The 15,055-nt window shown below is 43.6% G+C and overlaps 1 protein-coding gene across 8 annotated transcripts in view; it reads left to right on the top strand.

Moving 5' to 3' along the window:
* Positions 1–15,055, top strand: part of EYA2 (EYA transcriptional coactivator and phosphatase 2) — a 157,709-nt gene that overhangs the window by 85,125 nt on the left and 57,529 nt on the right. For all 8 annotated transcript variants that reach the window (XM_073309539.1, XM_073309535.1, XM_073309537.1 and 5 more), the window contains 2 exons: positions 10,016–10,083; positions 13,467–13,644. In XM_073309539.1, coding sequence (XP_073165640.1) covers positions 10,016–10,083; positions 13,467–13,644 — 246 coding nt within the window. The remainder of the gene's footprint in view (positions 1–10,015; positions 10,084–13,466; positions 13,645–15,055) is intronic.

Genomic DNA, 15,055 nt, shown 5'->3' with positions numbered 1-15,055 from the left:
CATTCCAGCACTACCAGGAGTGCAGTATAGAGAGATTGCATAAAAGATTGGGCAGTTTACTGTGGTCTTTGGATTTCAAGAAGCTATTGGAGGTAAGGAGGTGAGGAGTTAGGCACAGGAGAGAAGAATGGAGACATTTTATAAGTGAAGAAAGCATAGGAAAATAAACAATATTGCTGGTGGTTTTATTGAAATAGAAATTAGATGAATGCAGTAGTAAATTGGGTCCAAGGACTGCATTTCTCTCCACAGGGATCAATGCAGGGCAGCTGGTTACCGGCAGACTTTCCAAAGAGGACCAAAGCAGCAGAAGAGGTGTATGGGCAGGGCCCACTGACAGCCTGTCTGAAACCTTGTTGGGGCTCTCTTGAGGGGCAAAGGCCACAATTAACTTCTCAAAGCCTATGGCTGAATCCATTAATGGCTGAAAGGGAGAGCTAAAGGATTACTACTGGAGGGCCTTACTTTTTTTTTTTTTTTGCAAGTTCACAGCTGCCAAGTTTTGTGCAGATTCATATGGGACATTTTGTGCGTATTTATTTGCAAGCATGCAAATTACTCATTAAAATTTACATGTTTGTAACTGACCATAAACTTCAGCTTAAAGTCATTGTTCCCTGCCCCAGATGCTGGTGCGGGAAGGACAAAACCTAGCAGGTCCTGAAGGATGTCTGGGGAGTAGGTGGGCATTGGTGAGAGCTTTCAGAGGACGGGGGAGTACCAGAATAGCTGCGCTTGTGTAATATCCATGAGGGCTGGGAGATAGCTCTAGGGTAGTTAGATCTGTGGGTGTAACTGGAGGGGGAAACTGGATTTGTGAGTGTTGGCAGGGCTGGGGGGAGAAGAGACAAGCTCAGTGGCTGGGACTAGAGACTGTGGGAGGGAGAAGCTGCCTAGAGTTAAATTTGGGGGGTTGTTCAGGGTGTCTGGGGAAGCTGGGAAGAGGTAGGTGGGGTTTGTGGGATGTCTAGGGAGGGAGCTGGATGGCTGGGTGAGAAGCTGGAGACAGCTGGGTCTAAGGGGGTACCTGGGAAGATGGGGGTAGCTGGGTGGGGTGGCTGTGGGCTGGATGGAATCTGGGACTTGCTGAAGGGGTCAAATTGGTGGCTGTGGGAGGGAGCGTGGGGCCAGTACTGGGTGCTCCTCGCCACCTGTCCCTGTCTCCACTTGCTGTTGCTGCCACCTGGCTGCCCTCCCAGCTGCTCTTTCCCCACTTATTTCTTATAAGGGGCGCAGCAAGACAGAAGCCACTTGTGTGCGTGCTCAGCAGGTGCCCCCAGCAACCCCAACGGTAGACTATTTCTGCAATCCAGCTGCATGTGTGACATTCAGTCTGTGGGAATGCGTGGGGATTTCTGCTGCGTGAGTGTCGCATGAGGTACGGGACACCTGGCAGGCCTGCAAGTTGCCCTGTCAGCTTGAGGCCTGAATGCTCAGTATGAAAGCTTTTTCTCAGCAGCTACTTGCAGCCCCGATCCGGCTCAGGCACAAATGAAATTGTTTCTGAACATGGCCCACATTTTTTAAATCTATTTTAATTTTTTAAAAAAAGAGTAGAGGAATAGCAAAGGGAATCCATTTACCCTGAGGGACAGGCTATAACATTAATAAACTCACTAAAGTTTCACTTTGAGTGTTGCCCTTGTGCACTCCAATGTATCCCTCTTCTCCCCATCACAAGAAAGTCTATGGCACTGGATCTACGGAGAGATTTTTTTTTTTTACAGAGCATGCACAGCTGTTGTATGGTGTCTTTGCATTTGTGTTCGCTTGTGCTGGATGTACTCGGTGGGAACATTTACTGTACAGTACGTCTGAAGAAGTGTTCTCTTCTAGAATCCAGGTTGTTTTATTACCAGCTAAATGTTCTTTAAGCGACCTGTGAATGAGGGCATTGTGACATTTAGCAACTGATTTGATTGAACACAGATGTGAACTACACTCCATATGGAGAAGATGCCAAGGGCGAGATTCTGGGCTGTGTTTCTGATTTAAAAGTGGGGAGTTCGAACGCAAGCTGGGAGACACGGATCCAGCAAGGTAGATAAATGTTGCTCACTCACTCATCCGTGATACAGTAAATGTATCCATTAAGGGAGAGAGAAACTCTGAAAGGGAGAAGTACTGAATAAATGGGTACTTAATTATTAATTATTATTAAAGCTCATGCTCAAATAAATTGGTTAGTCTCTAAGGTGCCACAAGTACTCCTTTTAATTATTTGTGTTTCCGTGTTATAGAATGGTAGTATTATTATTAGGAATGGCTGAGGATTTCAGTGTACAACATGACTTGCTGTATTACTCCCTTCCTCCACCATATAGCAATCCTAGACCTTAGTAAATCAGGTACTGGAGGACTAAGGAGTCATAGGAAAGCTTTGGTGTTTTAATACAGCTTCTGGAAGTGCCTCCTCTTGGTATTTCCTATAGATGGGCTGGAGCTATAGAGTTTGGCTCGAATTTCACAATGTCACAACTTGGGGGAGTTTGGCTCCAGATTTTTGATTTGGGCCCATCTTGGTTACTTTCAAGTACACTATTAAAGATCAGCCAATTGCCATTAGCTCAAGGTTGGGATGTTATGCCATCCATTAGGAGCATCTAAAAGCAATAGTCCTACACATCAGGGCAGCATCAGTTCAGAGATGAGAGAGCCCAGGCATTGCAAATATGGGACACATCCCAAGGACTCCAGAGACCTCCCCTTTCTCCGCCCACACACACACAACCTAAACTTTTCAGAAGCTGCTCAAGCCCATCGCTGGTTATCGAAGCACATCCTACTACCTGGGAAAGAGTTTGACATAAGTGGACAGGTGGCAGGAAACAACAGGAATGGAAGGGAGGTGCTTGATAAAGGCTGGGTGAAGGGGTGTCATTTGACAGTGTCACTGCTGAAACTTTTTGAGAATTTTTTGACTTTTTTTTGTGGAAAATGAAGTTTCCACAAAATCAAAACTATCTGTGGCAAATGTTTGATTTTACTGAACTTTTTCAGTTTTCAGTCAGGAAAAACTGAAACAAAATATTTGGGGTTGGGTTCACCATTAGTCTGTGTTCTTGTGAACCGCTGCAGTGCCTTGTGCCCACTGCCCTCCATCTCCTCGCTGGGCTGGGCTCTCTGGCCAGACTATATCTTCCATGGTGCAGCACAACAGTTTAACCAGAAAGAAAACCACCAAAAAAAAATTATGGGAAATGTAGTCTGGCTAGAGAGCCCAGCCCATAGGTGAGAATGGGAGCGGGAGCCATTTGAACTACAACTCCCACAGCAGCTTAGAAGAACACAGAGTAATGTTGAACCAAGCTGAAATTAAATGTGTCTACATTTTTTATCCAAATCTTTGAGAACTTTCCATTTCATAAACGTTTTTGATATTTCAAGTCTTTATTGTGAATCAGTGGAATGGAAATTTTGATTATTTATTTTTTTGTTAGCACTGGTCACAAGAGCATTGCCAGGTGTGTCTAATGATGGAGCCAGCTCTTTCTGCAGCCCCACTTGTAGGGTGTCAGGAGAAGACCCTGCTCAGTGGGCATCTGCAGAGCACCCACTGGGTGCTTTACCCGTACAGCGTGATACGCATGATAGGAGAGGAAGCAGGATGGTTAACTTTGGTCTAATTAAGACAACGATGCGCAAGAGTTTAGGAATGGAATACAGAGCTAATTCGCTGGTTCAAATCCAGCCCACTGACTGAAAGACACCACCCAGTGAAAATCTGTTTGGTGGCATATGTGCAATGAGATGATGAGTCTTGGTCCAGTTCCCAGTAGACAGGTGTCAATTCTGCCTCCTCAACAATTGGCAGTAACTGCCTGTGATACAGCATAGACATAGACAATCCAGGAAGACATAGATGCATAGACATAGATGCATAGACAATCCAGGAAGTTTTTGGAAAGCGTAGGGGACAATTTCCTGGCGCAAGTGCTAGAGGAGCCAACTAGGGGGGGTGCTTTTCTTGACCTGCTGCTCACAAACCGGGTAGAATTAGTGGGGGAAGCAAAAGTGGATGGGAATCTGGGAGGCAGTGACCATGAGTTGGTTGAGTTCAGGATCCTGACGCAGGGAACAAAGGTAAGCAGCAGGATACGGACCCTGGACTTCAGGAAAGCAGACTTCGACTCCCTCAGGGAACGGATGGCCAGGATCCCCTGGGGGACTAACTTGAAGGGGAAAGGAGTCCAGGAGAGCTGGCTGTATTTCAAGGAATCCCTGTTGAGGTTACAGGGACAAACCATCCCGATGAGTCGAAAGAATAGTAAATATGGCAGGCGACCAACTTGGCTTAATGGTGAAATCCTAGCGGATCTTAAACATAAAAAAGAAGCTTACAAGAAGTGGAAGGTTGGACATATGACCAGGGAAGAGTATAAAAATATTGCTCGGGCATGTAGGAATGTTATCAGGAGGGCCAAATCGCACCTGGAGCTGCAGCTAGCCAGAGATGTCAAGAGTAACAAGAAGGGTTTCTTCAGGTATGTTGGCAACAAGAAGAAAGCCAAGGAATGTGTGGGCCCCTTACTGAATGAGGGAGGCAACCTAGTGACAGAGGATGTGGAAAAAGCTAATGTACTCAATGCTTTTTTTGCCTCTGTTTTCACTAACAAGGTCAGCTCCCAGACTGCTGCGCTGGGCATCACAAAATGCGGAAGAGATGGCCAGCCCTCTGTGGAGATAGAGGCGGTTAGGGACTATTTAGAAAAGCTGGACGTGCACAAGTCCATGGGGCCGGACGAGTTGCATCCGAGAGTGCTGAAGGAATTGGCGGCTGTGATTGCAGAGCCACTGGCCATTATCTTTGAAAACTCGTGGCGAACCGGGGAAGTCCCGGATGACTGGAAAAAGGCTAATGTAGTGCCAATCTTTAAAAAAGGGAAGAAGGAAGATCCTGGGAACTACAGGCCAGTCAGCCTCACCTCAGTCCCTGGAAAAATCATGGAGCAGGTCCTCAAAGAATCAATCCTGAAGCACTTGCATGAGAGGAAAGTGATCAGGAACAGCCAGCATGGATTCACCAAGGGAAGGTCATGCCTGACTAATCTAATCGCCTTTTATGATGAGATTACTGGTTCTGTGGATGAAGGGAAAGCAGTGGATGTATTGTTTCTTGACTTTAGCAAAGCTTTTGACACGGTCTCCCATAGTATTCTTGTCAGCAAGTTAAGGAAGTATGGGCTGGATGAATGCACTATAAGGTGGGTAGAAAGCTGGCTAAATTGTCGGGCTCAACGGGTAGTGATCAATGGCTCCATGTCTAGTTGGCAGCCGGTATCAAGTGGAGTGCCCCAAGGGTCGGTCCTGGGGCCGGTTTTATTCAATATCTTCATAAATGATCTGGAGGATGGTGTGGATTGCACTCTCAGCAAATTTGCGGATGATACTAAACTGGGAGGAGTGGTAGATACGCTGGAGGGGAGGGATAGGATACAGAAGGACCTAGACCAATTGGAAGATTGGGCCAAAAGGAATCTGATGAGGTTCAATAAGGATAAGTGCAGGGTCCTGCACTTAGGACGGAAGAACCCAATGCACAGCTACAGACTAGGGACCGAATGGCTAGGCAGCAGTTCTGCAGAAAAGGACCTAGGGGTGACAGTGGACGAGAAGCTGGATATGAGTCAGCAGTGTGCCCTTGTTGCCAAGAAGGCCAATGGCATTTTGGGATGTATAAGTAGGGGCATAGCGAGCAGATCGAGGGACGTGATCGTTCCCCTCTATTCGACATTGGTGAGGCCTCATCTGGAGTACTGTGTCCAGTTTTGGGCCCCACACTTCAAGAAGGATGTGGATAAATTGGAGAGAGTCCAGCGAAGGGCAACAAAAATGATTAGGGGACTGGAACACATGAGTTATGAGGAGAGGCTGAGGGAGCTGGGATTGTTTAGCCTGCAGAAGAGAAGAATGAGGGGGGATTTGATAGCTGCTTTCAACTACCTGAAAGGGGGTTCCAAAGAGGATGGCTCTAGACTGTTCTCAATGGTAGCAGATGACAGAACGAGGAGTAATGGTCTCAAGTTGCAGTGGGGGAGGTTTAGATTGGATATTAGGAAAAACTTTTTCACTAAGAGGGTGGTGAAACACTGGAATGCGTTACCTAGGGAGGTGGTAGAATCTCCTTCCTTAGAGGTTTTTAAGGTCAGGCTTGACAAAGCCCTGGCTGGGATGATTTAACTGGGAATTGGTCCTGCTTTGAGCAGGGGGTTGGACTAGATGACCTTCTGGGGTCCCTTCCAACCCTGATATTCTATGATTCTATGATTCTATGGCCAGAAGGCAGCAGGAGAGTGATATAGGAGAGATGTGTAAGTCCCTGGATGAGGAGAAGCCTTATTCCTTGTAGAGGAAAGAAAGGTTTCTATAGATTAATTAAAAGCACCTGAAGCTAGTCACCTGATAAACCCCCCCTGCTTCAATCAACCAAAAAACAGGAGTTGGAGCAGAGAGCAGTTTGAAGGAATTGGAGCAGAGGAGAGTTTGGAGAAGTGCCGTGACTGGCTAGAAGACCAAGACCCTAGGTAAAGAGACACCCGGCTTGTGCAGAGAGAGAGAGGGCAGGAAGCCCCACAAGCTGAAGAGCAGGAGAGCGAAGTAGCCCAGGGAAAGGAAGCACTAGTTCAAGTGGTTTACCACTATCCCTAGGGCCCCTGGCCTGGGACCCGGAATAGAGGGCGGGCCCGGGTCCCTCCCTCTCCACTACCCTTCTCTGGATTACTAGTGGGACAGTAAATATCCTAGTTCAGGGGCAGGAAACTGTGCCCTGAACCCCCACCCAAGAAGAGGAAGCACGGGACCCATCGTAATCCTACTGGCAATTTGCCACACTGCCTTTGTTGGCAGTCTCAGTGAAGAGGCTGAGTATTGAATGGTTAATGGAGACTGAACTCCTTTCTCCAAGAGGTGGATGCTTCTAGTCACGGTTGGGACACATTGACAAGAGACAGTGTATGTATGTGGGAAGTGTCCATTGCCTCTACCCTGCATTCATTTCTCCAGATTTGTCAATGTAGCATCTTTCTGCCTTCCCTAAATTCACTGAATGATAAAATTACAGAATTAGAAAGTGTGTTTTCCTTTCAAGTTTTCCCTTTTAAAATCCCATGGGAAAAGGAGCAGCATTGTACACATCTGGGAAGAGAGCTTGTTAAGATACTCTTGTGTGCAGAATATTTTTGTGGTTTTGAGCACAGATTTCCTCAAAGGGGCATTAACTCTCCACCACTTTTCTTTTTGCACTATACTGTTTTTGGAGTAGTTTAATCGATAGTGTAGAATCCAGTCTTGAATTTGATAGGAGGCTACAAAGCTCAACCCTCCCACACACTACTGCAATTCCCCTCCAGATACACGCACAAACACACACTTCGATTACACAGCAGGTGCAAAGTTCAATGCAAGTTCATTCCCATATTACATATTGACTTTTAATTACCTCTAATCATTTGGAAAACCAGAAAGATACAGTATCATCTGCAAGTAGCACAGCAATAAACATGTTCTCATCACAATTTACATATGGAGCATGAGTCCCTTGAGCTAACTCATCCCCCTCCTGACAGCTTTAATAAAGGATGATGGATTGTTTTAAACTGACAGCTGAGGAAGATCAAACATTCCCTCCTGTATTGTTTTGAGCTCTGGTGTACAAGAGCTGTTTTGTGTTCTGTGAAAGTTGTATTTGCCTGTAAGCATTGGGGATCTATTACTCTCTTTCACACTTTGTTCAGAGATGCTTAGTTACTAGGGGGATCTATTCATCCTGTTTTTAAAAAGTGTGCAAAGAAGAAATGACAAAACTGAGTGTGGGATGAATGTCTAGCTGAGGGTGCTGTAGTATAGAAATGCTCTTCCAGGCTGCTACAGAAGGGCTGGCTTGATCATTTTGGGAGGGAAGGATCGGACAGTGAGTTGTCACGTCCTCCAAAACCACTAGTAGCAGGTGAAATTTGCTCATGTGACGCTTCCTCTTCTAATGCCACCAGAGCATGACTCTCTGGCTCAGATCCCAGCAGTGGACATGGAGCATTTACAAAAACTGAGGATCTGGACCACTGAGTGTATCCAAGGACCCACACAATTACCAGCACTGCTTGTTTGAAAACCAGGCCTGGCCTATTAATCTCTTGGATTTTGATTTACCCAGTGACATTCTTTCTGGGTAGGGGTAGACCTGTTTCACCAGAATACAAAAAAAGCTGTTAATATCTGCATGTTCTTTTTGATGTATTTCTCTGGCATCTGAACCCTCTGGTGTGTGTGTGTAATGACAGAGTCTGGCATTCTACAGGGGGCTGCACTGGAAGAAAACTTCAGCTCATGATCAGCCCATCCTCCCTCCCCTCCTCCTCCCACTTTTTTTTGTAAGGCTTTTAAAGGCTACATGTGGCGACAAATTAGTTCTGAAGACAGATCCTCCTCCTTGTTTCTTTTTGGCATGAGATTTATTTCTCACTGCATGTGCTTTTGTGACTGCACTTGGCGGGCTGCAGTTTGTTCAGCTGTCCATTCCTCAGCTAATCTAGGGTCTTAAAATAAAAACAAATAAGTCAATCTTTGGAGAAAGGACACCACGTGAAGACACTGAGAGGCATTTGTTTCCAACTTCTGGTTAGAGCAGCACTGGGCATATATATATATATGAGAGAGAAATTCACATGGCACTAGCCAGAGTACGAAAAATGACGCTCTTATGTGTATCTGCAATTAGGGTCCTCAGGTTCTAGTCTAATAAAACAAAGGGGGTGATTGAATGATGCCCAGCCAAGGACCACAGTGACAAGCTGCCAGGAGCACAAAATAACATCTAGCTTACAGATCACAGCTGCCCTCACCACTAATATGAAGTTGAGGCTGCCACAGAGATAATAGGTCACAAAAGGTAATGCTTTTGTGGAGGCTGGCTGGAGGTTTCCATCAAGATGGAGCACTATATGTTCTTTAGATTGCCTCTCTGTGTTAGATAGGAGGGTAGTTTACAAGCAGAATTGGGCCCAGCTCTGGGAGCAAGCACTGCTTCACAAATTAGGGGACAAAACACATGGTTCTGAGCTACTGTCGCACTACACAAGCTGAAGGAAGAAGAGCTTTCAGGAAGTGGTTCTCCAATCGTTTGAAGAGGGAACTCTTGAAGCTGAAACTTTGTAGACTGCAGTTAATATAACAGTCTAGGCATTTCCAGGAGGGAGGATCTAGGGGATGGGAAGCTTCAGAATATTCTGTTTCTGCACCACGACCAATTCCCCCTCCTGTCCTTGTGCTGTGAATTCTCAATCCTCCCCTCACCCCATTCCTGCACACAATGTCCTGCAGTGCTGATGCAGTAGCTCTTCCCCCCAGAAGCAGATGCAAATATCAACCTGAGGAAACTATGCAAGGGTGATATGAAGCATCCATCCCTCTTCTTAATAACATCAGGACTAAGCAGTGCCAATGCTTCCAGTCCCTACATTGCCAGGAAACTTGACAATGAAATTCTAACCCTGGAAAGAGGCATGTAGGTCCAAATTTTCAAACTTCATGTGAACATGGTTTACCAAAACATATATTTGCAGGGCATATGGCTTGCACCTGAAGTCTTCGTTTGCACAAACAACTGATGGGATGTACAATTGCCGGTATTTACGTGGATGAAAAGATGTAAACTCTAGAGGCACAGTGTAGGAAAACATTTGGAAAGTTCTGTGCTAATGTATCTTGAAAAATACAAATCATGTTTCACAAGGACCCATGTTGCAAGCTTGTTTTCAGCCAACTTTTCCAGCTTTAGCGTGTGGCTACTTCCTGGCTCCATTACATATTTTTAAAATGGATTTTGTGGTTACCTTTGAATTCAGCAGTGGCCCAAATCTTGGCATTAGAAGCAATTCCCTAGCTTTCTTGACTTGCCACATACTGTTTTGTAGGATAAATGTATTATTCCTACCGTTGTGTGACTGTCGATGTAAGCATATTCTGTTACATTGATATTTAGGAAATCTGTTATATGTAAATGTGATATTATTTTTCACAGGCACATCAGGGATTTACCAAGGAGCCAATGGCCTGACCAATTCTGCAGGATTCAGCACTGTTCATCAGGTACAGCCTCAGTAGTTATTTCCAATGTCCCTTATTTTAAAGACCAAGATCTTCCAGATTAGAGAGACTGCCACAATTTTCACATGTATTTAAGGAGGCTAATAGTATATGTAGTCACAGAAACCACCTATTTCCATGGATACCTGGCCTGGTGATTGACCTAACATCTGGCCTTTTGTGTTTTAAATAAATGGATACATATATGCACAGCAAAGGCTCAGCAGGGATCTTTGCAACAGAGCCCTGCCAAAACTGTATGTCTCTCCGCTGCCGTTCTCTGACCTGGGCAGTTGTTGGGCTGCAATGCTGAAAGCATTTCAGAATTCTTATGGGGAGCCCATGGTATCATATGATAGCTTTCTTAAAAGCAGTGTCTTTCCATCAGCTATAGAGAGCGCCCCCTTTGTACCCTTTCCTCTGGTCTCTTGGCTTTAGGTAATAAATATGAATAAACAATCTGAAAGAGTCATACACAGACTCTGGTGAATACTGAGCTATCTAAGCCATCCATACTCTTCCTTATCTGAGTGTACACCTGTCTGTGAGCTTCACACTTCACATTTGTTGGCACCTTTATATAGTGTGTGTGTATTATATAAGGCACAGCCACAATAGGAAAATTCAGGCTGCTTAATAGCCAGTTGCTCAGTTTGTCTGGACCAAACATGAAGGCATTGTGCTTAGCAAGTCACCTTGCAAGACCAAGGAACAGTAAATTCCAATTTCCTCCCCACAAGGAGTTGATAGTGGCTCTTGTATTTCTGAAAACAATAGTGGGTTGTTTCTTTGTTTCATATTCTGCTGAAAGACAGTATGGTCAGTAAAGGCCCAGAGACATGCACCTGATTGAAGTTTGAAGGTGACATGCAAAAGGGAAAAATAATTGGGCTCGTGTCTTCTTTTTTTAATTATGGGATAAAAAAGACGTTAAGAAAAAGGAAAAAAGCCTTAGTTTTCTTTTCAACTTTATTTTGTATTTGAAACTCAGGTCTGTTTGCCCTTGAGGACTCTCAGGTGACTGAGAACTAGTGGAATTATCACATCAGCCTAAAACACGATTAGTTGAGGGAGGGAGGGATTTTTGGTTAACACCTATTTAAAATCAATGTCACGTGAACATTTCTGAGAAAGCCTCTTTGTTAAAAATTCAGTATTCCTCCCCTTATGTTAAAGAGTGAGAGCTCACAATATACATCTGAGACCCTTACCCTGTCCTGCACAACAGCCAGAGAAGATGGGGTTTGATATTCTTGCTATTTCTGAAGTAAAAAAAAAATTATTTTTTTGACAAATATTTAAAACAAAAAAATTCCACCTTTCGTTATATGTCATGAAGAAGCAAAAATGGGCAAAGACTTGAAGTTTTTTTAAAAAAAACCTTGGTATGCCACCTTGATCCTGTGATTTGTTTTTTCAGGGTTGAAATACCCAAAGCAGAACTATTGTTTAAATTAAAAATAAAAGTATGGTGTTTTTAAATAGCTTTACCTGAGTTTGGAACCCTCATCAGCTCTCCCAACATGAGGGCTACAGCGGCGATAAACGGTCAAACACTACCAGCAACCACCCCAGTGTGTTAGACTGTGGCTTGGACGTCACTGGTATCTGCATCCCCGTACCATAAGTGCATGCAGACTGCTTTGTCATGCCATTCTGATCAATTGATGTGAATATGCTAGGCTCTGAAATTTACAACAGCAACAAAATATCATGTTTTGAAGTGCCCAGAGAGGAATAATCTTGTGTATTTCAATATCCCACCTCCTCACAGGAAAGGAGGAGATAGGCAGAATGGAGGGAGGCTATGAAGGGCATGTGTGCTCCTGAAAAGCAAAACACAGCTGGGGGTATTATTTTAGATCTCCTGGCCTTGATGCTGTCCATTTAATTAATTTATATGTCTTATTAAATCCTAGAGTGTGGTAAGTAGCATACAGTACACTCATCCCTCACAGAGAGGCCCTGCAACTTTAGTGGAGAGCCTAGAAATGTGCTGTATGCTGAACTCAGCAAAGGGACTTATTATTGTGATACTTTTGTGATGGGCCTGATCCAGCTCCTACTGAATCAGTCAATGGACACTTCCCATTAACTTCAGGCCTAAGATTGCTTAAAATGTTTCTCCCAGGAATTGAGTTCCAGTGAGGTGTTTTGGGATTAATCCTCTTGTCCCCCCGCCTCCCGCCCCAGCAAAGATCATCTGCACCTCTTATGTAAAAAGAAAAGGAGTACTTGTGGCACCTTAGAGACTAACCAATTTATTTGAGCGTGAGCTTTCGTGAGCTACAGCTCACTTCATCGGATGCGTATTGTGGAAAATACAGAAGACGTTTTTATATACACAAACCATGAAAAAATGGGTGATTATTTGTAGTGATAATCACCCATTTTTTCATGGTTTGTGTGTATAAAAACGTCTTCTGTATTTTCCACAGTATGCATCCAATGAAGTGAGCTGTAGCTCACGAAAGCTTACGCTCAAATAAATTGGTTAGTCTCTAAGGTGCCACAAGTACTCCTTTTCTTTTTGCAAATACAGACTAACACGGCTGTTACTCTGAAACCTCTTATGTAGTTAACTTACCTTTGGGAAGGGGAGATTGTTTAGGGATTCATTCACTAACTAAACCGTTTGGGAAACACTTCAAAATATTTTCTAGACATTTCTGTGTGGCTTAGTGGATAGAACACTAGACTGGGACTCAGGAGCCCTGGGCTCTATTCCTGGCTCTGCCCCTGGCCTGTTTGGTAAACTTGGGCAAATCACATCACCTCTGTGCCTCAGTTTCCCCATCTGTAAAATGGGGATAATAATGGCACCCTCCTTTGTAAAGTGCTTAGAGATTTACTGATAAAAGTGCTCTATAAAGCGGAGTATTATTTTTTTCATTTTGTCAGCCGTTCTACAGCTGATCAAAAATGTTGATAACAGGTAGAGGAAAATTGCAAATATTTTTGTGATTTCCCCGCTCTGTATTTTTCACCTGTTCTTTTAGTCACTTTTGTGCTTAGAACTGCTTACGGTGGCCATCTGTTGCATCTCAGTCCCTTTGGAAACAGTAGTTCACATCACTCCCCTGCATAAAATTGCTGTACCCTGTGCTCAGAAAGGGCCAGCCATGGTGAACAAATCCCACAGAAAAAGGCAGGGCTTGTTATGACTCTTCTCTCCTTGTAAATTCTGCTGATGCAAATGAAGCAGAACTAGACATGGGCGAAGCAGAAATACCTACCAGAGTGGCCTGAACAAGAGTCTTTGGAAAAAGTGTGCCCAGATCCCACAACTCTTGAAGGTATCTGCCATGTGCTTTACCTTACCCACTTGTCCGTGTAGTAAAAGCCTGTGATGCAGGAGGATTACTCATGTCTCTTTTCCCCCAAAGGAATACTCGTCCTATCCAAGCTTTCCTCAAAGCCAGTACTCTCAGTATTACACCTCTTCCTACAACTCTCCTTATGTATCGGCGAATAGCATCAGTCCATCAGCCATCCCGACATCCACATACTCTCTCCAAGAGTCTTCACACAACATCACCAGTCAAAGCACAGAATCACTGTCCGGTAGGTGGATACATTATATTACGTAAAACCAGTTCACTGTTTTACAGGCTCAATCATCTGTGGACACAAATAATACAACTTTGCTGTCTGATTTGTGAGCGTATAAATTTACACCAACAAATTAAAGTTCATGGCAAAGTTCTGTTACTTACACCAGCAATTTTGCATATGTCCTTTGTGGGGGCAAAGGCCGATGACATTACAACTGCAGGCACAAATTCAGAGAACAATTCAGAAAATGTAAGTGCTGTATAAGCCATGTTCTTTTCATGAGTATTTCTTAATTGCTTCCTATAGCCCAAATGTGTTCCTGGTGTGAGTGGTCTCACACCTTCAAATAAAAGATGGTTTAGAAAGGGAAAATGTTATTAATCACGACTTTTAAACAGGCTAGTGTGTTAACAGATAGTTTTTATTAGTGATGAGCCCAACCCAAAATCTATATCCAAACTCACGCAAAATCTAAAAAGTTCCTACCTTTGCAGCCTCCTTCTAGTTTTTAGCTAATTTCTAGCCACTAAACATAACATCCGACTTCGTAAGTATGTTAAAAGGAATTCAAGTGATTCTCTCTTAAAAAAAAATCAAGAGAAAACAGGTTGTGTTAAATGTCAATTATGAATTCCACATATGGCATCAATACCTTTGAAATTATCTCGACTCTCCTGGAGTGCTTACTTTTGAGACTCTGAGGGCTCAAGCAGTCTATGGAATTACTGACAGATCATTATCCTCCTATGTACTGTCTGAATACAGCTTTCAGATGTCACTTTTCCACTAAAGTTTTCATTGGCATGCAATAACATTTATATAAAATACCACATAATTTGTGGATGATCACAATATACGCCCATTGTATGGTCTGCTGACTTATGGAACAAATCCGAACATCTGTGGTTGTTCAAAAAGAAAAATAAACTACTATTGCTTTTAAAAAGTGATCGCAGATTGCTCTAAAAGCAGTTGGAGGATTTTCTATTCCTTAGATCTTATCTCAGTCTACTTGAGAAACAGTGATTTCAAAGAGACTTCTTAGGAACAACCCAAACTCTCCTTAAGAAGAGTGCGTCCCTACCAGGAGGATTGAGAGGCTACAAGTTAGCAAGGTGAAAAGAAAAATGTTTGAAAAGGATTTGTAATTTAACGTAAGTGATATCTAGAGAGTTTTATGAAAGTGAATCCTATCAATTGATGCTTTACACAGTGACCTTCACCTTTGGTTTATTATTCTCAAGTGTTTCTAAACTGCTGTATCTTCTGTCCTCTGATAAACAGCTAAACTGGATTAAAACACACATGTATTTGGGAATATTCTAGAGCTGGGTTTTGTAAACAATTTTTTGTTGTTGAAAAATGGCCTTTTTAATCATGAAAATTCACTGAAAAAAATTCATGTTTTGAAATTTTGCTT

This window comes from Lepidochelys kempii, chromosome 13 (genome assembly GCF_965140265.1).
Source record: "Lepidochelys kempii isolate rLepKem1 chromosome 13, rLepKem1.hap2, whole genome shotgun sequence".
In the NCBI taxonomy this organism is placed as follows: Eukaryota; Metazoa; Chordata; order Testudines; family Cheloniidae; genus Lepidochelys; species Lepidochelys kempii.
This window is presented reverse-complemented; position numbering and strand designations above follow the sequence as displayed.